The sequence below is a fragment of the Tubulanus polymorphus genome, chromosome 7, assembly GCF_964204645.1.
Source record: "Tubulanus polymorphus chromosome 7, tnTubPoly1.2, whole genome shotgun sequence".
Lineage (NCBI taxonomy): Eukaryota > Metazoa > Nemertea > Palaeonemertea > Tubulaniformes > Tubulanidae > Tubulanus > Tubulanus polymorphus.
Genome location: NC_134031.1, coordinates 825,698 through 849,221, shown reverse-complemented (window position 1 = coordinate 849,221; position 23,524 = coordinate 825,698). Strand labels below are relative to the sequence as shown.

The 23,524-nt window shown below is 39.7% G+C and overlaps 1 protein-coding gene and 1 non-coding gene across 2 annotated transcripts in view; one reads left to right on the top strand and one right to left on the bottom strand.

Moving 5' to 3' along the window:
- The window catches only part of LOC141908411 (agrin-like), a 101,550-nt gene that overhangs the window by 36,138 nt on the left and 41,888 nt on the right, over positions 1–23,524 (bottom strand). The window contains exons 4-5 of the mRNA XM_074798454.1: positions 21,769–21,993; positions 15,988–16,224 (exon numbers count right to left, since the gene is read on the bottom strand). Of these exons, the coding sequence (XP_074654555.1) occupies positions 15,988–16,224; positions 21,769–21,993 (462 nt within the window). The remainder of the gene's footprint in view (positions 1–15,987; positions 16,225–21,768; positions 21,994–23,524) is intronic.
- Trnaf-gaa (transfer RNA phenylalanine (anticodon GAA)) lies at positions 3,355–3,427 on the top strand. The gene has a single exon. It is a non-coding gene; the product is annotated as a tRNA-Phe (tRNA).

Sequence of the window (23,524 nt, the reverse complement as noted above, 5' to 3'; positions counted from 1 at the left end):
GACGCAATATCAAGACGCCTTTATTCAATGTTTATTTCTGTTTACAGATCAATTTTGGACGGACACTTTTTAGAAAAATGAAATTCAAAAAAAGGATCGAATGAACAGAGCTTGTAGAAATACATACACGATGACAGATAAGATGATGACATGATGCCCGTCGTGGCCATACGATTAATTTTTGTATGGAAGAAGCTTCTTAAGGATTGATTTTTCGATTAAAAATGTTACGAACGGCAAATGTTATCGTGTATATATACACGTATGAAAGTCACACACACACCAGTGTTGAGGATGAGGGTTTTAATGTTCTATCAGTAACTACGGCGGAACCTCGTTATAACGACCTTAGCTATAACAATTTATCTGGTTATCACAAACCTAGAATTTTGCCCCAAATAGGACAATTTTGATAATAGTATCCTGGATATAAACAAACGAAGATTTTTCTGGACTCATAATGTTCGCTGTAACGAGTTTCCACTGTATATAGAACTGTCGGTTATAATGAACAGATTTTCTGGTCTCCTGAAGTTCGTTGTAACGAGTTTCCACTGTATATAGAACTATCAGTTATAATTAACAGATTTTCTGGTCTCCTGAAGTTCGTTGTAACGAGGTTCCGCTGTATATAGAACTATCAGTTATAATCAACAGATTTTCTGGTCTCCTGAAGTTCGTTGTAACGAGGTTTCACTGTATAACTGTGTACGTTTCTTTGTGTAAGATAAATGGTATAATTACTCCCGCGGTGGTTAAAGGGTCATGAGCGCTCTCCACTCGATGCTGCTGCCGCTGCTGTTGCGGTTGCTGTTGCTGGCGCTCGAATATGGTTTGCAATAATTATGAATAAATCTTTAATGGGTAAAATGACATTAACGATGATTCATAACAGGACCTGGACGGGTAGCCCGTTTAATATAGACTCGATGATAAATTGATGATATGAAAGCGGAAGGCTCCGGTTTATCGTCGGGTGTCACGGGATCACAGATCATCATCTTCTCTTGTCGAATATTAATTATTCAAATTTAATTAACTAACGTTGCTGAGATGTCTAGGTGATATGTCTGTAGATATTGACAAGCACGATTGATGGATATCGTGTTCTTTCGTAGCACGAATTACCAGTTAATCCCACGGGTCAGGTGTGGTTTGTGGACCGGGGTTCTGAGGGAGAGGCCTGGGGATTGTATTCGGTGATGGCTTACATTTAGACCAATCTACGTTCATCTTGGTTCAAACAGCCCGGACCAGTTTGAAGATTCGATATCTGAACTACAGCCACACTGTGAAATTGTGGCTCAGTTTCGGCCATTTAAACGGTTGAGGTTTAAGTTGTCTAGTACGATCTTAGTTCTATCGATAGACTATGTATAAACTTATGCAATGACCACATTTTGATGTTAGTCGCGACTTTATAAACGAGTCATATGAACTGAGACTGGACTCTTTATGAAACTGGTACTTGAACTAAGACTGAAACAGTCTACAGAAATCGCGGCAGTAAATGTTGTATCAAATGTTTGTATGATTTAAAGAAACCGTATAGTGTTCGATCGGATGGTAATATGATGTGCTATACCTATCGTTTCTCCTCCTCTCACCACCTCCTCTCTCCCTCTCTCTCTCCTCTCTCCTCTCTCCCTCTCTCTCCTCCCCTCTCTCCTCTCACCACCTCCTCTCTACTCTCTCCTCTCTCCTCCCTCTCCTCTCCCCTCCTCTCACCACCTCCTCTCTCCTCCATTCTCTCTCCTCTCTCCTCCTCTCTCTCTCCTCTCTCCTCTCTCCTCTCACCACCTCCTCTCTCCTCTCTCCTTTCTCCTCTCTCCTCCCTCCTCTCTCCTCTCTCCTCTCTCCTCCCTCTCCTCTCACCACCTCATCTCTCCTCTCTCCTCTCTCTCCCATCTCTCTCCCCATCTCTGCCTTCTCTCTCCCTCGAGTAGATGTATCAACACATTAGTCTCATAATCACACACACAAAAAACGACACTTTTTACAGGAACTCAATTTTCAACGCGATATTATCGATTGACATTAACGTATAGGGTAACCGTCCTATTCAAACACAGTGAGTAGCGAGAGACGGAGAGAGTGTTTCATATCCCGACCATTGCCTCAGCTACTTCACCTGTTTTATTTATACTTCAGGTTCTATCTCTACACGTTCTTCAAACTATAACTAAACCTGAGCGTTTTATTTCACAGAGTTCATTCACACTTCTGGTCGTACGGTAGATGAATATAAGGGTCGTTTTATGTCCATTATCGAGAGCAAATTGATGAATATTTTCTTCATCCTTCCAACGCTGAGCGCCACCTAGTGTGGAGCGGTTTCCACTCATTCTGTTGACGACTTATCGAAATGACGACTTACACTTATTGCAGAAAACACATTTTGACATTCTCACTGAATTTGACCGGTTGTTCATGATATTTGATCGTAAAATCTAATTTTCCCCAGAACCGATCAAATAATATGTTACGTGCTAAATACGAAGGGCCAATCCCAGCCGTATTGCTCCTAGCAGCCAGGTTCCTGGATGTATTAATGTACGAACCCTGGATTGGAAAAACCGCGTTCAGTCTCTCGCTCGCTCTCACTACACTAATCTTCGTAATGAGTCTCTGCCTTTATGTTATATAAAGTCTCGATGTAGAGAACACAATCTGACATCGTGAAGGATTATTATAGCTATAATACAGCGGAGTATGGCTAACTCTTATTGACCACTTGATAAAAACATCACCGCAACTGCTGAATCGCATGGACGGGTTAGTCTGTGTTTAAACCGTACAGTTACAGTAGCTCAGCCATACTGCTGACATTAACCGCACCTCACGTATTTCAGACGTTACGATTAATCCGCTGAGATACGTTAATCCTAACCGGATTAAGTCGTCGCGATTCTTGAGCACAAACAGATTCCAATAAAAGTAAATATATAGCTGCCTGGGGGCCATATTGAACGAGAAACGAGCAAGTACGTCGCAAGGACATGAACCGAGTTCTTTAAGGTTATATCCACGAACTATTTCAGCATGAATTATTATTTTCTAGCAATGTATCGTGGAACTGAGTCTAGTTGTATCAATATCCAATTAGCAATAACGGTTTTCAGTTCAAACGAACCAATCAGTGATCAGTAATCAAATAGACAGTGTTGTAGGTAAAGCCCGGGGTGTCCTGTCATAAAGAGACGTTTTGATTGTTTTCCTAAGGAAGTTAACAGCGATACACATCTTAAGGAAGATTGGGATTTTATGATGCGTGTGAAAACCTGACATTAATAACAATCTCAATATCACGTCGCATGCGAATTATGAAACGATATGAAGAAAAGTGTTCAACCAGCCGAAATAGCTCAGTTGGGAGAGCGTTAGACTGAAGATCTAAAGGTCCCTGGTTCGATCCCGGGTTTCGGCAGTAATTTTGTAAATCGAGGCAGCCAAGCACCGCCACTTGAATATACATTTTTATTGGTATCGCGGAGCAGAATGCCACATAAATATTTTTTTCAATAACGGCAACATAAATCGGATAATGTGCATCAACCATAAATTCTCACTTTTATTTGACAGTCAAATCCTATTTTTCCTGACCAGTAGCGACGCTATGAAATCCCTCGTTGTAACATCATAGACGCATCACAACATTCACCGCATTATAAAGTTGTTATTCTCATATACACTGAGCTGGCGGCGGCGCGGTTCACAAACCGGTTTGTGAAAATGAATAACAAAGCTCGGAAAGTTGGTCATTCGAAAGAGCGCAGTTACAAATTCTTTCGCGGTCAATTTCGTAGAGACGGCGATAATTTAATGAACGGTAGAGAAGCAAAAATATATTAATTGAAATTTGTTGACAACAGTCTGCACTATTTATATGCACAAATATGTAAGGGCGTCTTACTGGACGACAAAATGGCCGTTATTCTGGGGACGGGAAACCAGTATCACCGTTTCATTATGACTCCAACAGTGCAGGCGCTGAAACCAGGATCCAGTCTCACGAAACAGGATGAACTCATTTTATGTCGTTTCATGCTTTCGATGAGGACAACAATTCAAACTTAACAACCGGTTTAAGCTTGAACTTGTTCATGAAACCGATCTCAGTCTGACTACAGTTGACTTAACTGCTGATGATTGAACCGATCCCTGATGCTTAGTGTTTTGTCTCCGCTCAAAGGAAATGTCGATTTAGAAGTGAAATATCTGAAGGGCTCAGACAACTGAATCAGAATACTGATCGAAACAGATAATTTCATATACCACGTTTAATACCAGAGGGTGTAACGACTAATAGCTCTTATTGTTCTCAATCTCTCACATGCCACAGGCGACTAAAATATCAAAAGTCGAAAAAATGTTAAAATTAAATCTGACGGTATGCATTTTAACAATACGCATTTAACGCAGAAGCCGCGATTTCAAACGGCTTTACGTGTGAAATCCGATACAACATCGCGCGGTAAATATTCAAAATAGCAGTAACGGATTTTCCATTAGAGCAATATCAAATAAAACCCGATCGATATCAGGTGGATAACTCAAATATATATTTTCTAGTGCCGATATTTTTTCATATGGTTATTTTCGAAAGAACGGTACAGTTATAAACGTGCTACGTCATATCCGCTTTAAGCTGAAGAGATGGTCCCGGTATCTATAGGTATATATGTGTGTGTTGTAACAGGTGCGCGTTTTGGGCGTTTTAATTGAAACTGTGAAATATCATCACCGCCGCCACCGCCGCTTTCAAATAGATGGAAATGCATTGATTTTCGGTATCGTGGGGTGTTTCATAAACCCTCCAGAGACTCAAAGCAGCATCAGCCAGCAGCAGAAGCAGCAGCAGCAACAACTCTCGAGCCCAGCGGTGGTTTTAACTTAGCTCAGAGTTTTTTTGTTCTTGTGTCGCCTGGAACCACGAGGCGACGAGAATACGAAATGAACCAGAATGGATACAAAAAAAATAAACTTCAGCATAACACGTGATATTTTTGCAATACGTAAATGAATACAGTCAATCTAGTGACATCACTAACTGAGTTCGTCTCTAGTTCCCCGTATATTTTGTATTTCCAAATCAATCCACTAAGTGCAAGTCATCATTTAGATAAAACGTCATCAATTCAAATGAAACTATTTCATTCAATTAATATCATATAAAAGAAGTTCTAAGTGAAGGCGTCAAGTATTTTTCATTTATTTCTGTAAACAGCAGGTTTTTGAGGCAGGTCGTTCGACATGCTGTTTTCCAACTCGGTGATACGTATTGTATAGGTGAATGTTATGCGGCCACGAATATTGTAAACCCTGCATACACAGATATTACCGCATAATTGATATATGAGAGAAATAATTTGACATGACGATGTTGTTCACGATATACAATAAAACACAAAGCTCTCTCCCCCCCCCCCCCCCCCACTCAGACATGATAATATGAAATACCACACTAAGATTTAAAAAGTCCCGAAATGTTTCTTCATATTCTACACTAGTTTTATGGTAAAAATATGAGATGAGGTGTAAATCATCGTTACGGCACAGAATAAGAGCGAGAGACGAACCGACGACCTTCAGTTTAACTGCCGTATCTGGATTCGCTTTCCGACGATAGTTAATTGAATTAAAACGGAGCCATCCTCTTTTGTGTTCTCCATCTCCCAGATGTCTAAAACGCGTCCTTGAAGCATCAACATTCATCGAATGAAAGATTAAAACGCATTGAACGCAACTAAATGTCTGGGTTGATTATCGAATTTGTCTACGACATTCTCTGGAACGAGGTCGACTATTCTGGACCGACGGACATCGCTACGCGATTCTATAACGTGGGGTAGAGTTCAAGAGAACGGTTCTTTTGTGTGGGAATTCTCATTGTTTAAACCACACACTGTCCACCAATCTCCTAACAGATTTTACCCGGTGCAGTTGACAACCATGGATATAGACAAATTCCGACCTCTACCGGTCATGTGACTCTAAAGTGAATGCATTCCTTTTCCCCGAAAGGCTGCCGGCACTTTTATACGAAAAGTAGGGAAGGATATTCCTGCTCTTTCATATTGTTTGCCATCGGCCCCCGTCCACCCCCCCCCCCCCCCCCCTCTAACCAGTGGTTGATTGGATCACTATTATCAGATCAAAGACCGATTCGTTGCGACGTTTACTCATTTCGGATTAAATCCATCATCTCTCGCTGTATCCAGTCTCACAGCGCGGATAATAGGGATGAATTGGTGAATAGGAGTAAGGATGGTTGGAAGGATCGCGGATCAATCGACAGAGTCAACTCAATCTCCTCATCTCAATCACTCTCACTGTTTTCTACCGTTTCAATCAAAGTCTGTCTTTCATCTGAAAACAACTCGTTCTGATTCTGTTGTTTCTTTGTAATTTAATTGTTTCATTCGAGTCGAGTTGAAATCACGGCGAATGATTCGGTTACGTCGCAGTCTCTCCTTGTAAACGCGCTGAAAGCCTTGTAGGGAAACCATAAAGAAATCTTTAGTAAAGAAATTCATTTTACTTAAAAATCCTTCCGATCAAAGCTGAAGATCACTTTTGTCCACGATATTAATATCTCTAACCACGCAAGTCCGCAGTTAGCTCGTAAGTTTTGAAATAAGAAGCCGAAAGTTCGTCAAAAGACTCTCAAAAAGAATGCATTATTCGCTCTGAAGAGATTTCTCCGTAATAAGCTTATTAATCACTTGTGCGGACGCCAGGCCCGATCGGTCTCTGAGACTCGAATACGATTTTAGATTCCGGAAAATACGATACCCTTCATGTTTTAATGTTCGTCTATTACTAGTTAATCGCGGAGGATTATCAGTCTTAAAGTTCATTTCCAATCCCATAATTGTTCGAATGGAATCCGATATCCATCGAACTAATGAATAGAAAGGTCGAATAGCAGAAGACATTTCATCAATCATTCAACAGGATTGCCTGGTGCTGTGACCGACTAGCTATTCATATCGATTTCAGGGATCGCCGTTAAAACAATATCATAAACTTCGATATGAAGAATTGCCCGCCGTGAGGATCATGTGCAGAAGACAGGAAATCGTTTCCAAAAATGTTTGGATCTGTGACAGATGAATTCTCAGGGAAGAAGAACGATCCCTTCTCTGGTTCTCTGATTGGTGGGATTTAGTTCACGTTTCACCAAGAACCTTTGGTGTCTGATGTACCACATGGTGGGTACACTAGGATCGTAGAGCAACGGAGATCTCTGTGGAGACAGCCACACTGCGCAGGACTGAGTGAAGTTCACGTAAGAAAAATGAAAATCAAGATATCCTCATGATTCGTCGTGTCTAGATTTGTATTTTGGAGTAAAAATGAAAAATAAAAAACACTGTCAAGTCGAAAAAAAATACTCGTATACATGTTTAACTTGTTCCCCATCCAGCTGTGCCTTGACGAGAAATAAATTATCGGCCTGAGTAGCTCAGTAAAGATACTGTTGCATCCGTGCTGAGTAGCAAGTGGGTTCGAGTCCTGCTGGCTGCTTACAGCGTGCGGGCAACACTTCAGAGGCTGTGGTCCCGTCGTGAAGTTAAATGAATAATCCAATAGGGTTAGTCCCGAGAAACCAAGATCCAAGCGACGTAAAAGCCAAACACAAAACAACAAAAAAGACTTTGTAAGTTTTCTTGTCATTCTCCTGATGATTGCTGTTTGACAACAGCCGAATATTTGATGGTTTCAATTTTGATTAATTTACAAAATCCTACTTTGCACTGATTGTGACAGCGATATTGTTTTATTGATACGACGTCTATTAAACCTGTAACGTTGTATTGCGTGAAATTGAAGTGAATGGATACGGTTTATATTGTGAAGTTAAGTGTAACGGCAGTCCTCTCCGATTGTTGATGGCTGTTTCCGGTTCAGCGCGTATAATAATACAGGAAACCATCACTCGATATACACTAGCGACACCTTGTGACGTGTGAACAGGAAGCGACGTTACTTCATTAATCGATACAGAACCGACTGTATCATCGTTATTGTCATAATGTTGACGGTTTAGATCGATTGCATGTGATATAGAAATATCAGAGAAGCTGAGAGCTAAACGTCATCGAGTTTTACACTATTTTGAGAATTGAGAATAGAATAGAGTATGTTTTGTTGCTCGACAAAAATGCAGTTGTTTAAAGACCAAAAACAGAAACATCAAAAAATTATAGAAATTACAAGAATTAATTCGGTTCGCATAAGCGGATAATCAACAAATAGTTAAACGGTTTTGATAAATTGGGTTCGTTGTTGAAGCTACTGTTAATCTTTATCAATCATTAGTTGGGTAATTTTGTGCACGCTTGATAATATGACTAGGCGCGTAGTATAGAATAATCATTGAATAGAATAGAGAATATGTTATGTTGCTACATTTGCTAACAGCTCATGAACAAAACAAAAGTTATGAATATTACAATAATGAATGCGGTTGATATCAGCAGATGATTTAAGCATATATCGACGCACATACAAATACACATCGACAAAAAAAAACTTCGGGAGCGTCTTTGATAAATTGGATAAAAAGCTGTTTGTTTGGGTTTATTTGTGCGCGCTTGGCCTAGTTCTGAAAAACGCTACTCGCATACTAGCGACACTGGTGGATTCTCGCTTGCCACAGGCGAAATCCTCAGTTGCCACACAAACAAACGTCTAGTCCTCATTGTTTATTTTTCAAAAGCAAAATATAAAGTGTCATTTTATTCAGTTACAATATTCGATAATTGATTTACGCGTGTTATATTGCGTCTATTGTCGACATTCGTGTTGTTTTGTATCAGGGTTCACCTAGTTTATTACGTGTGAGTCTCAGCAAGAGCCGATATATAACTACCTAATACATGATACGAATGATTTCGATTGAGATATCCCGTGTCCTTTATAACCGCCGTTAATGCGCGTATAAAACAACCATTCGACGTTAGCCGTCGCTAATTTTATCAGTTCTCTACGGCCCCTAATGCCCCTAATGTACCGAGGTTTATGGCGGAGAAGAGACGCCTATGATGGACTCGCAGACGGCGCAAATATCATCACTGACCGATCAATAACAATAAAAACTCTATATGTATAGCTATATTAGTAATTATCGCGCCGAGAATATTGATAAGTAATTACAAGCGCAGACGAGAGTTTGTCGTATGTATTTATTTCTGTTTATAGAAATGTAACCAAATCACGTGACAATGGCACCATTGATGACGTCATGTTTCCTCGAGCTAATATCTATTCGACGTTTCGACTATATTCTAATAATCATCTTCTGCGATACATCTTTAAGTATTGCCGAAGATGGCTAGAATATAGTCAAAATGACGAATTATTCTTAAGCCGAAGGAGACATTTTGGAATCTGTTTATTCTACAAAAACGCGGGCGTGTTACGTCACGATACAAGCGTTTTAGTGAAATAATTCAAAAATTGGTCATTTATTGATTCGTGTCAACTACACAAATATTTACATCATCTTTAAATATAGAAAAGCAATAACTTTACACCAATAATGGTCTACTTGACCTTAAAATAGAATCAAACAGTTTTTAAAACGATTCATATAAAATATTTATATGTAAGCGAATTATAGACAGAGTTGGTACAATCAGTAATTGACGCCGGTAACAAATAGTCAAATAGCTGCGGGAACTGAAGCTACTTAAAATGAATACCGAATATAACGGTTTAAGAAACGTCGATATAAAAATCATTTTAAGTTTGAAATCACCTGCATTTGAAAAAAAACCAACGTGATTTCAGCGCGTATTCATAGAATTTGGAACAGTGGAAATGGGTCAAAAAACGTGGAACTGCGTCCTGAACTTTGGAACTGGGTCCAAAACCGTGGAATTGGGTCCAAAACCATGGAATTTGGTCCAAAACCGTGGAATTGATTGCAGAACTGTGGAACTGGGTCCGGTACACTAAGGAACTGGGGCCGGTATTGAGGAACTGGGGCCGGTACTGTGGAACTGGGTCCGGTACCGAGGAACTGGGGCCGGTACCGTGGAACTGGGTCCGGTACCGAGGAACTGGGTCCACTACCGAGGAACTGGATGCTGGTTTAAGCTGTTCAGTGACGAGACGGGATGAAAGGCTTGATATTTTCTATGTCTCTGCGGTATGCACCGACAACCGACCTCATATATCGGATAATATTTCATCGTCAGATCACATATACATACCGGTATATATATATCATTCATCGTCGACAGGAAGAGGAAACCACTCTTCAAATACGAGGGATTACATTTCCGTGTAGTCTGTGTGAAAATCTTCCCAGATTACATATGTGTCGGCGATATTCGAGAAGGACGGATAGGATTGAATAATGAACGCAGTCACGTGATAGAAACTTAACAGAATTGGGCGTCGCCCACGTGTAATGTATCTACTGGTCAGTCGACTTCAGCCCACGTTGTTCTCGACTTCAGCCCACGTTTTGTTGACTTCAGCCTACGTTATGTCGACTTCAGCCCACGTTTTGTCGACTCCAGCCCACGTTTTGTCGACTTCAGCCCACGTTATGTCTACGGCTACAAACCATCTGATTTTGAATTTCATACGGATATAACTAAACGAGTTTGATTATATTGAAATCCCTAGGCAGCAGTAACTTTCACGATTAAACGAATAATTGGCTCCGTTGAGATTCATAAAGGGGTAAAAATGTGTGACATATTTGAGCTCGGCGATAATTTTTAGTATTTTGATTTGAAATATTTTTCGATAAAAACTTTTACAATAGCTCGAATGCTCATGATATTCTTATATAATACAGTGAAATACGAGAGTTAAACTTAGAATTTAATCTATTTGCGTCTCAAAGTGGGAAATTCCAACCTACGTTCTTGATGAATTGGGAAGTTTTTCCTCTGGTTTTAACCCAGGGGTTGCTAGGGATTGCACAGGACACGGTTCCACAGTTCCACATTAAGATTTAAGTCAAACACTGAAATTGAACTAATTTCGAAACTCATTGAAAACGAAATGATATTAATTCGTCTGTTAAAAGCTGTGGAACTGAGTCCAGATCTTAGACTCATTCCAACCTTGATATACAATTTCAACGATACACAAAGAGAATTTCATTCGACCTCTCAATGTTCAATCCCGAATTGTGGCGCCTTCTTCTTTTTGACATATCGAGCCGCTTATCTGTTATCTGTCGGTAACCAAGGTTACTGACATATTTTTCATCGATACTGAAGGCATTTAAACTATAACTTAAATTAAAAACAAAAAGTTGAGTAAATTTGCCTCGAGGCCGTGTCACATCAAATCAATCTTTATACAGTTTAAAGCTTAATGTCAATTATGTACATCAATACATCAACCGTACGGTGACGTTCAATTCACAATAAGTCGTTGAGTAATGAATCCTCGCGGCCATTTCTCAAAAGTTTGTCAATGAAAAGGATTTGAGGCCTTTAAGGGGGTGTTATACCTCGTGTATCTTTGTTTTACCGCGTGTTGATGCTGCCGGTTAAGTCTGCGAGGGAAATGTCAGAATTAAGGCGTTAAATCGGAAATGTCAGAACAGGTTTAATGAAGTAAAATTTAGATTCTTCAAATCGATCGTAATCTCATCAAAGTCAATCCATTACTGACTATTTCAGTTTTGTAACCTGTTTAAGATTTTCCATATATGTAAAGCCCGTGTTTTCAAACCGTGCTTCGGATATAACTATATTCAAAGTTTTAGAAATCTATAAATCATTTTCAAAAGTTCCGGCTTTTCTGCTCGCTTTTGTTGGTCGTGGCATCTAGCAACATCGCGATTATCATTTTAGGTGACCGCAGTTTGTGCGATCATGATCAGGTCAAGACGGCACTTAAACCTTAAACACACCACTCATGCACAGTCTATAGATCTATCGTATTAGTTCGGAACTGGGTCGTTCTGGTACAAAGCAGTTTGTGGCATGTACGACAAAAGTTCACGTTATTGTTACGTGATGACGGCTGTGAGGCTCAGTGCTGAACACGAGAATTTCAATAGAAGGCTGTTTTTCCTAGGAGACTTTAACGACTGACAGAGTTATAAAATTTATTATGCTATCATCTAGTGAAGGAACATAATTATATGACCTATGGTTAATCAGTAAAATCACAATATCCGTGACGAAACAATAAAATCCCACAATTGCTAAAAGACTAAGAAAAAATTTATATAAAATACTAACAGGCGGGGCTCCTACCATCCGTCACCAGTCTTAAGTTATACCATATCGTTTTAGACTGAAGAAAAGTGGTAGTAATCATGGACTTTCTAGTTTATACGTGAACTAGTGTCCTTCCTATGTGCTACAAGCAGCAGGGAATCAGTCGTATACCTGAATATGTTTGATTTAATCTTCGATGAAATTACGGCATGAATTTATTATAATCTACGTAACGTTTTTTCTATCACTGTCATTCTATACAAGCTTACGAGTATTGTTTGTCATTTTGCTGCCAGACTTAAACGGAAAAATATGATCTCGAATTTCTGCTTACAATAATTTCATCGCCGCACACAAAACCATCGCACGCTATTTAGACATCATTATTGTCCCGGAAGCATTTTCTCGACTTCCTCGTACTTTTATTCGGCGCATTTTAAGCCGATTAAGGAAGTTTCGAATGACAAGTTTCGCACCCGCTCCTGACTCGGATTTCATTCGTCGCAGCTTCATCGGCTTAATATGTTACTTACTTTCAGGCTGGGACAGAAATACAACGCGCCGACGAGACTAATCTACGATCCGCTATCCGCGATGACACCGGTTAATCTTTCACCATCTACATCCATCTTTTTATATAGAACTTTTTTTAAAGGTCACGAAACACGAATCATACGAAATAAAAAAGACGCCGCAAAAGAATAAATCAATTACGCAACAGAGTATGAAATAAATACCGTCGTCTTTAAATAGTTGTCTAAACAACGATCTTTAGTCAATTAAAACCCAATTGATTCATCTATTTATCGATTGTATTATGTTCAATAAATACCGGGTTCCGCATTCGTATTCAATACGTTTATTATAGTGAAAACGACTCAGATCATCAGACTACAATGATCACCGACAAGAAGCCATTGGGGATGATTACATATCGAATAATGCGCTATTTCAAATAGAATGTCATTATTCAAGTGTTGATGATCTTTAATTTACGAAAGGTCTCATTATTGACGCGAAAACGAATGTACTTATGAATGAATGTCATAATCTGGTTATTTGTAATTAGTGAAAATCAGCTCAAAGAATGCTGTATTCTTGAAGACGATTATTAGGATAAGATACAGTTGTTTTGTGGCATTTTATCGTACAACATTGACACAGGATTATCAAGATTATCTGATAATTTATCCCTTACACGGATACATTATTAAATAATATAATAATATTAGATAATATTCATAAAACAATTCGATATTTTAAGTAAAGTCCTGTAAAGCACTCTTAAGTAATTAATAGTTAATCATATTATCATATTTCACTAACCCCGTCATCCCTTCCTGCACGAATGACTTAGCGCGGATATCTGTCCATTAGTTATTACGCCGAACTTTGAAATTGTATCCATTAATTCGAACAAGTTACTGAATAGTTTTCAGCCACCGGGTATGAAATGAGAACATAATATGTATATTTCCCATTTTAGAATATATTGATCATTAACTTTGTGGAAAGTAGATTTTGATGCGGTTTTTATCATCTACTTGAGTGCCGTAACCTGTAACTTTTAGTTTCAACTTCATAAATGACGACGGCATAGAATGGTTATGTAGAATTGAGACTGTGAATGCCAGGTGTATTCGCCTGAGGTCTAGGGGAGGGTAAACGACTATTCTATGAAGTTCTCGGCTTGAAATTTAAATCATTTGTTTGTTTATATCGTGCTGTGTTTGAAGCCTTTAGGAGTTGATATTTCATCTGCTTGACTTCAAATATATGTCACATAAAACTGGCGGCTGTAAATTGAGTTTAACATTCAACTTTTCAAATCAACTTCGTCATTTTCAATTCACTTCAATGTTATCAAATTTACACAAATATTCAAGTGTATATTTTTTTCGATTCTTTTCCAGTTAAAACAAGGTTTACAAAATACAACGATCTTATAAAATCCCACTCTATGCAGCAATTAAATTCGAAATGTTTTTTCGAGCTAGTAACTATATCGTCATATAGTCATCATCAGGAACACTGACTATAGCTAAAGGGAGGCGTTATCGGACTCATTTCTTCGCACTTAGTATTGGATTTCATATGATATTTACAACACGGACTCAAAGTGTTCCATCAATGGTTTTACATCAATCCCTCAATATTACATTTCAAACTGAATCATTTCGCGTGACTTACAGAAATTCTAAAAGTAAAGATATGAGGGATATTTTTATCACGACGAAGGACAAAATGGCCACGGCCGTCACATGCGTGCATTCATCTCACATTATTCTATCATCTGATTTTAAACTTGAATATAAAATGAATTCGAATATCACTTGTATCCTTCATTTCAGATTACTAATGAAACACGCGACTTCGCTCGAGTTTGATATGACGGATCGGTTTTCAGTATTATAGTTACTATTGATATATACTCAATTAGACTGATACAGAACTTCTAATCGATCGATGCATTAAATGTCAACGAGGCGTTCGTATAAAATAACCAGTCATAAAAATTAACTTTACCGATGAACTGACGACTAATCATTTTGAGAAATATCTACTGTCGATAAAGCAGTATCACGTGTGTGATATTTCATTGAATGAATATCAATATTGAATCAAAGATAAGACTTCAGGGGGTCGAACGTGTAGACAACTCCTATAAGCTTGAAAATCGATGGTTGGAAACATATAGCGACCGCAGATTCATACATTATGTGTATTATATAATATAGATGAAATATCGTAAATATCGTAACCGAGTTGAACTAGAATTGGCATCAACATCTCGTGAGGAAAAGTTTCATATTAGCGATTATTGACAAAAATATTATGGACCTGGTTCCACGTTACTGGATACTGGATTCAGTTCCATAGTTCGGAGTTAAGATCTGACTCTTGATCCTGAACCTGATATGAAACTTTGTTAAGATATTGAGCGGTTTTGTTAACCTTGACCTTGTGAGTTTGACTCGTAAAACTGGTCTTAAAAACCTTTGTGGTTTGCAATGATAATCGCGACCTAAAGAAATCAGGTTTATCTGATTCAAATCGCACGTAATGTAAAGAAATGAATAAGCAGATTTTAGAAGTGAAAATGTGCGTTTTTCGATCCGTTGGATTATATTATATTTATCAAACAGTTATGACTTTATCTGGACCATTATTCCGAGGAGAGTGATTAGACCATGAGTCAAGAGAATAATCTAGCTCTGTTCAGCTACTGTTCGGTTGTTATTTTATATAAATAGTTTAAATATTTTGTGTATTATGATGTCTGTGTTCTGGGTCCCAGTGGTTCAGCTCACAGATATATGTTTTCAATATAAGGAATATTTTTTTACTTAATCAAAATAATTGTAAAAACTGTATCAGTACATGGATAAGATGAACCTGAAACCGGGTCCTGGTGACCTAATCTTAATATCTTTTAAATGATATATTTAAAGATAAACCATGCTGTCAGATGCCCCCTCCCCCCAACAATAGATTGACGAATTAAGTGGAGAGTCATAATGGGGCTACTGACCCTAACCCTTACTCCTGAGATCTATTGTCAGAGGGCATGAATAGGGGGTGGGGATTACATTCTATGACACCGGGTACCTACGACTCCAGTTTCACAGGAAGGATTAACTCGAAAAATCAATTTGGAACAAACTGAATTAATGAAGGAAACCATTATATGAAATTGGGCCCTAGTAGAGATCAATTGACAAAATATCATAGATTTTAATCAATTTTTATGATTGAAAATCAATTAAAGAAAAAAATGACTTACCGCATTTTCCGTAGAATTTCATCGATATTGGTTTCATAGCCAGACACGAAGCTCGATCCATTTCGCATTTGTTTTGATATTCCTTGCCGTCGGAAGCGCAGATTTCGCGATCTTCTAAACTGCTACCGAAAGAATAACACTTGGTGGGACACTCGCATCTCGCAGTGGAACCGACCAGCGACGGTACGCACCGAGCTCCGTTCGTGCAATTCATCTTCAAACACGGATCCACTTTACCTGGGAGATAAATATAACAACCGTAACACGGTCTTAGTAACGTTAACATAATCATAACAACAGCGGCAACAATGTGTCGACATTTTGATTTGCCGGTGACAACGGGATAGGCTACAGCCGGGTGCTGCGTAGTCCGGTAACTAATCCTATACTGATATAACATGTTATCAGTTCACTAAGATCTGAACACAGATCAGTTTTATATCGTTTTTAAACACACGTTCATCGTCACCCGATCTATTTCTCAGATACTCGCGCCGCCCGGTCGGTATGTATATATATATATACGTCTACTAGCCGTCGTCTCAGTCGCTGTCGTCAGAATGTGGAAGACACCGCAGAAAACGAGACGAGAGCAGAAAAAACTCGCGCTCGTATTTAAAAACGAAATGCTCAGCCGAATAAAATCGCTAGTAATCTGATGAATGCGACGCGACGTGGTTTAAGACTGCCTCGAATCGCTGTGTCTATCAGAGTCATTAGTAAATAGACTGACTCAAAGATATCGCGAGACAGATCGAGAGAGAGAGAGAGTGGTGGGGGAGGGATGGGGAGGGGAGAGCAATTAAAAATTAATGCGTTAGTTCTCAATCAAATTTCAACTGGTCGCCAGGCGTCTAGTGGCTGCTGCGTGCGTAACTCCAGTATTCCCTTAACACTGATTGAATTCCGGCTTCCGTTGATATTTATAACAACATATCTTCATCTCCGGCTACGAGAAAAATCAGATTTGAAAAATCATATTTCAAATGAGCAGTTCGCTCTTGAGTCGCGCATGTTCATTTATCCCGTTTTAAGCCGAGTGTAGATGCATTTATTCTATAAACTACACAGATATATATATGATATCCAACTGGTTCCATATGAGTTATTGAATCACTACACGATTTGGGACGAAATCCATTAGAAAATCACTAAGATTCACTAAGATGATTTCCAGCGGTAGTTAAAGTCGCCGTGATGTCCCCTTTACTGAGCGACTCTTTCAGGTGTTCCTTCCAATAAACCACAATAATGATGATGATGATGTAATGTCCTAATTCGTGATTTCCCGGTCACAGAGCAGATAAATCGAAATCCTCAATTACACAAACACAAACCAAAAAAAAAACTATCAATTACTCGTCATAATACGATCGACATTATTACCACAGCAAAAACCGATTCCATATCGACCTGAATGTTAAATATATCCTCCGTTATTCTTCTCGGCGAGGTCCCTTAATATTGATGTCTGGTGGCAATTTTCGATTGAAATGCACTCTCTCCCCGTAACGCGTCAGGAAGGGTTAGAACGATGTATCCTTAAAACTGAAAACAGAAGAATGATGTTCGTCGTTTGGCGTGTCGGTTCTCAGTAATGGTTGTTCTATGGTTAGTCATGTGATGGTGATATTACGCAGAGTTGCGGCTCGATGCGTTGCTCCGCTATACGACGACTCGCAGCCGCCGCGTTCACGGGCGCTTTTTTTATTCCCAGTTTGTTTTTGCAGATTTAATCAAGCGTATGATTTTACCGCGGAATAAAACCCGATCGAGAAAACGTTAATTACGTAAAGCGGTAGCGTGTACGTAAACGTAACGTCGGAATACGGCGTAACGTAACGGCATCCGCGGCTGGTAACGGTGAAACTATAGAGAGTGCGAGCGATCAGAGCGTTAAATCGCAGGCGTCGCAGGAGTCGAGATAGCGAAACACAGAGCTCTACCGATACAAACAATAGGGCGCCAGTAACTTCCATTAATGATTTATGGTTAGGTTTAGTTTTTGAATGTTTGTGCGCGTAACACACAGAAATATAGGATCGATAGAGATTAAACAACGAACACGACCACAACATAGAAACCATTAACGCCTGTGACGTTGCGTGGTTATTTCCTCGTCAATGCGCGACATTAGTTTCTCAACCTTAGATAAAACACCGCCCTGTCACTAATACTTTATAGAAAAAACGCGCGTATTTTCCGAGAAAAAGCTCTTAGCTAATCAACGTCACAAAAAGTTAACACTTTAGATGAAATGAGGCTGATATGAAGGTGTGGTATTACTCTTCTCTGATATATACAGCGCGTTGTGTTTGGTGATCTGGAACTGTTTTATTTTTCCCTCGCCTGCCAGTGCCGGTTATTGCGTTGTGGTACGAGTTGTATATTAATTTACCGATCATCCATCCATCTGAGCCCGATCTCAATACACTCGTTCGGGCTGTAAATAATATATTTGCGGCAGTAGCACAATAACAATGATTACCCTAGAGGGATAAACATCACGATTTATAATAGCTTCATTAACCGACACATTCTCGTGTATAAAACCGTCAAGATTCATTCCATAACACGATTCATATCAGCCCATGGGACCCGGGCGAGCCCGTGGGACTCAACGGTCTGCAGCTCGCGGTTCCCCATACGACCCCATACAAGAGCGGATCCAGGGGAGGGTGTCCGTAGCCCGGCCCTCAAAAATAGAGTGCCCTTCTTGCAAAAAGTCTTGAAATAAAAATTTAATATATCTTTTTAGAGATATTTATGCGCAAACAAAAACTAAGTGAAAATAAGACGTTTATGTTACTGGACCCTATTTTGCCCTATTGTCCAATGTGCCCTATTTTAGGGCAAAATCTTCTACAAAATCCTGGATCGGCCCCTGACATGGGACGGCGGACCCATGGGGCTCCAAGGACTGCGACAGGGTCCCACATGAATGAAGAATGACTTCACACCTTACTGGCGGGCGGCGGACAGGTGGATGGGTGGACGGGTGGATGGGTGGACGGGTGGATGGGTGGACGGGTGGACGGGTGGTGATTATTTTCATACTCTGATGGTTTCCCAGTCTCGGAAAAAGCAAATTCTTACATTCCTTTTTTATTATTCTAATAATCTTTTTATTTGAACAATATAGAATCTCGGCCTACGTCTCATCGATTCAACGATCGCGGGAGCGTTAGGAGTTTTTTCATCCAGTAACTCACATGAGTCAAGCCATCAGTATATATACATTACGGGATCTGTACCTGAAATGGGTTTCAGAACGGGATAATCGCGTGTTTGAGGCCAGTAATACCAGGCAGTTTCGGGTCGGCGTGGTTTTTATTGGATCAAGTCAGAGCTGGTTTTTGGCCTCCCGAGAATGAAAATACCATTTACACCAACGAATTATATTACATATACTTACCCTGTGAATACTGATCGTATCGTTAATATTAATCTACCCGGAGCCATCCTAGCTAACACCTGACAACGATCTCGACAGAGACAGACAGACAGACAGACAGACAGACAGACAGACAGACAGACAGACAGACAGACAGACAGACAGACAGACAGACAGACAGACAGACAGACAGACAGACAGACAGACAGACAGACAGACAGACAGACAGACAGACAGACAGACAGACAGACAGACAGACAGACAGACAGACAGACAGACAGACAGACAGACAGACAGACAGAAAGACAGACAGAAAGACAGACAGAAAGACAGACAGACAGACAGACAGTGGGTTTTTATTCTATCATCTGATAATAGTAATTATGATAATGATGATAATGATAATGATAATTCATTTATTTATATAGCGCTATATAGATAAACCAATCCGAAGAGAATTGGAATAGTTAAGTCTTGAAACGACCAGTGAAGAGATAGCTACCTTGCACGAAACATCATCGAGAAGATGGTGAAGTTTACCTATGCAGTATGCGACAAATATTGTTCATGTGACTTGTGAAAGAAAGGTTTTCATCAAAACACCGAGATTTTTGACCATTAATTGTAAGATAGAGATCATCATTCTACCGAAATCCTAGATACCGTTTCGGTACAGTTTTCTTAGAAAACGCCGGAACAAACCTTCAGGTCAGAATCGTTTGTATAAATACATCTGAACATTTCGTTCGTCTTTTGAAGTGATACTCGATGCTTATCAGATCACAACAGATCTGGCTTATTCCGTGACCACTGAGAAAAATAAAGCGACCTTTTCACCTCTCGTGAATACCGAGGCCTTTCAGTAATCGATAACTTAATCTACCGTGTAGGATGATACTAGTATCCCTGAAAGGAAGGGTGTTAACTGTACATTCATTAATCATTAACAATATGAATATCATCTCTTCATTTGTTAATTAAATTCGATCGATGATCCTCCTCGTGTTCTATTCGAAGGAAGCCTCGAGCGATAGAAAAAAACCTATCGTTTTATTCAAAGTTCTTTGATTTATTTATTCCGGTTAATGTCAGATCACGAATTGCTCGTGGTTTCGTTCGAAAGGTCTTTTCATATCGGCATTAAATCCACCCAGCCCTGATTCGGGTGAATTAAAGGCCGCATTTGTTCTCGGGGCAACTGTCGAAATTTAATGAAATCATTTCGTGTATGTATTTCTTCTGATGTTTTTACCAATCTGAATATCGGTGGAAAATAGTGTCGATTTTATGCGATAGATGGCAACAGAGTTTTCCGACGACGAGCGCGTGATCAGTAAAGCGATGTAACCAATCGACGCCGGTTAATGATCAATTTACTAATGTCCTCAGTGAATCAATGGAGGCCGCGCATCTCTAGTTGATTCCCTGTCATAAATCGACGTTGATCATGGTTTTTGTAAGTGCCTTTTAATCATAAGCAAGTTTTAGGCCACGAGGGGTAGAGCGGTTCGAGAGATAATGAAACGGAATTTAGAAATGCCACTGCCCGTCTGATTAGGCCTACAGCCAAATTGTCTTTCAGTTGGAACGATAATTCTGTTGACGACTTACAACTCGTATAGAAATTGAGACAAAAAATAGAAACCGGACTTCAATAGTTGTGACACAAATCCGATAACTGAATAACGATCGTTCACACGGGCCAGAGTAAAACTATCTATCAGTTGATCTTGCACTGTTGTTCAACAAGTACTTGAATTTTTTTCGTAAAATTTCAGCAGCAGCAGCAGGGTTCCCTACAAATTGGTCGGAAACAATCGGTGCCCGGTGTTCTGGTTGGGGGTCCCGGCACGACCCACCAGTGCTGCTGCTGGTACCGTACAGGAATAACCTTTACACCGATGATGTAAGATAAAGTTGTTTTTGTTGTTGCTCTCCTCGGTACATCATCCAGCCCTGTCTGTGTGTATGCTGTGTGCGTGTGTAAGATCTGTTGTGTAACAAACGTAAAATTCCTCTCACAACTTCCTCACACAAACACTATTGTTTCCCATCAGCCGCGGGTGTATTGCACAATCAGCTAAAATATTCTGAATTTGCGGGGTTAGTTAAGGATGTCCCAATATTGTGGGGTTAGTAAGGGATGTTCCGACATTGTGGGGTTAGTTAGGGATGTTCCGACATTGTGGGGTTAGTTAAGGATGTTCCGATATTGTGGGGTTAGTAAGGGATGTTCCGACATTGTGGGGTTAGTTAGGGTTGTTCCGATATTGTGGGGTTAGTAAGGGATGTTCCGACATTGTGGGGTTAGTTAGGGATGTTCTGATATTTTGGAATCCATTAGGGTATCCCAGTTTTACGTATACCTGGGATTTCTCTAAACATACCTAAACGAGACGTGCAGCGCCCCCTGAACTTAGGCCTAATACGTTTTTGTTGCGCACAGCTCGCTAGTTTCAGGTGACATTGCGAACTATAGCTGACGTCATCAGATCCACAAACAGGAGCGAACGTTCGACCGCACGATTCCACGCATTTACATTCAGCCTTATTCAGTTCGTAATTATTCACACAGGTGGCGCCATAAGCGCAATAATGGCGTTCACATGGTTCTGAAATGAGAGATTGAAAGAAATGAATATAAGAACCAGACACTTTACAATAAAATCACAATACTTTGGCAAAATATAAGCCATTTTGCCCAATATAAACCATTTTGCCCAATGTTAACTATTTTGCCCTATGTAAACCATTTTGCCCAATGTTAACCATTTCAGCCAAGTTTCCCATTTTGTCCAAGGCTTTCGTTGACGCGTCATAGGGCGCCATCCGGACATGAGACCAGCCACTGAAGCTGTTTCAGGCGGGTGAGAATTTAATGATTCAGTTGGTAAAGGTTAGTGTTACACCTAGAACTGACTATTTATTCAGTAATTATCTAATGATCTATCAACATCGTATCTAACACACTTCACACAGCTCGAGTCAGTTCGCTTCATAGCTTATCAGATTCCTATAATTGATCCAAGTAGTGAAACGATTGAAAACACGGAATACCGAACATACATTTATAGCAGTACAACGATCTGAGAAGCCTCAAAATTAGATATTTGTATACACTACGTGATGCCTGTCCAGGATTCCCCACGTGAACTATTCCTAGGATCCCCTGTTCCCCAGAATCCCCCGTTCACAGACTGTGTACCACGGAATGGGAAATAATAAAATCAAACTCAACGATCATTAGAAAAATGATTACAGCATATTTTATACTTCTGGGCCCGGTTTTATAGACTGGTATTGCCTTTAACCTGAGGGTTAACTCAATTGAAAATGAATTGAGTTAGCCCCCGGGTTAAAGTTAATACCAGTCTATAAAACCGGGTCCTGCTGTCCGTTTGTAACGTTAGACCCATTAAGCCTATGTTAGTATAGTTTTCTCTGATCGCGGGTATCGCTGCCGATACTCGCCGGAATCTCTGGCGATAGTTTGTAATTTGCAGTTTATTACGGAATCACAGAGTAACAACACGATGACGACGATACGACTGTGTTTAAATTATAATTCGTGTCGCGCGCGGAGTCCAGCAAATCAATCGTTTCCCAGAAAGAAATCTGTCGTCGGTTTATTTCCCCGAGGCAATGTTTCCGTTCTTATTTCAAATCATTTCCGATTCTGCTCAAATTGTCTCCAGTTGCCATTAAACATTGATAAATTCCAATTGAACGACTTCACACCGTTGATAACGCGCGCGCGCGCGACAATTATTTATAGTCAATCACCTTTTCCTTAAACAGTTTGCTGTAAAATAAGGAATGAGTTGTTGTAAATGAGCGCGATCATTCGGTTCGCTGATTCATCCCAGATACGATCGCCGTAAATCATCGGATAAAATATCTCTCTTCACACTCGAGTTCAATCTTACCCTACATCAAAATATCGAGAATAAACTAACATTCTAACTGTAGATTCAAACGACAGAACTGTGGAATCAGGTCCTATAAATTGGGTCCTGAGATGCCGGATCCTGTAGAGAGTCCTGAATCCTATAGAACTGTGTCCTGTCCTTTTGTTGGTGGAAATGATTTCATTTGACACCAGATGAGTCAAACTTTACTCAGAAATGTAGAACCAAGCGTATT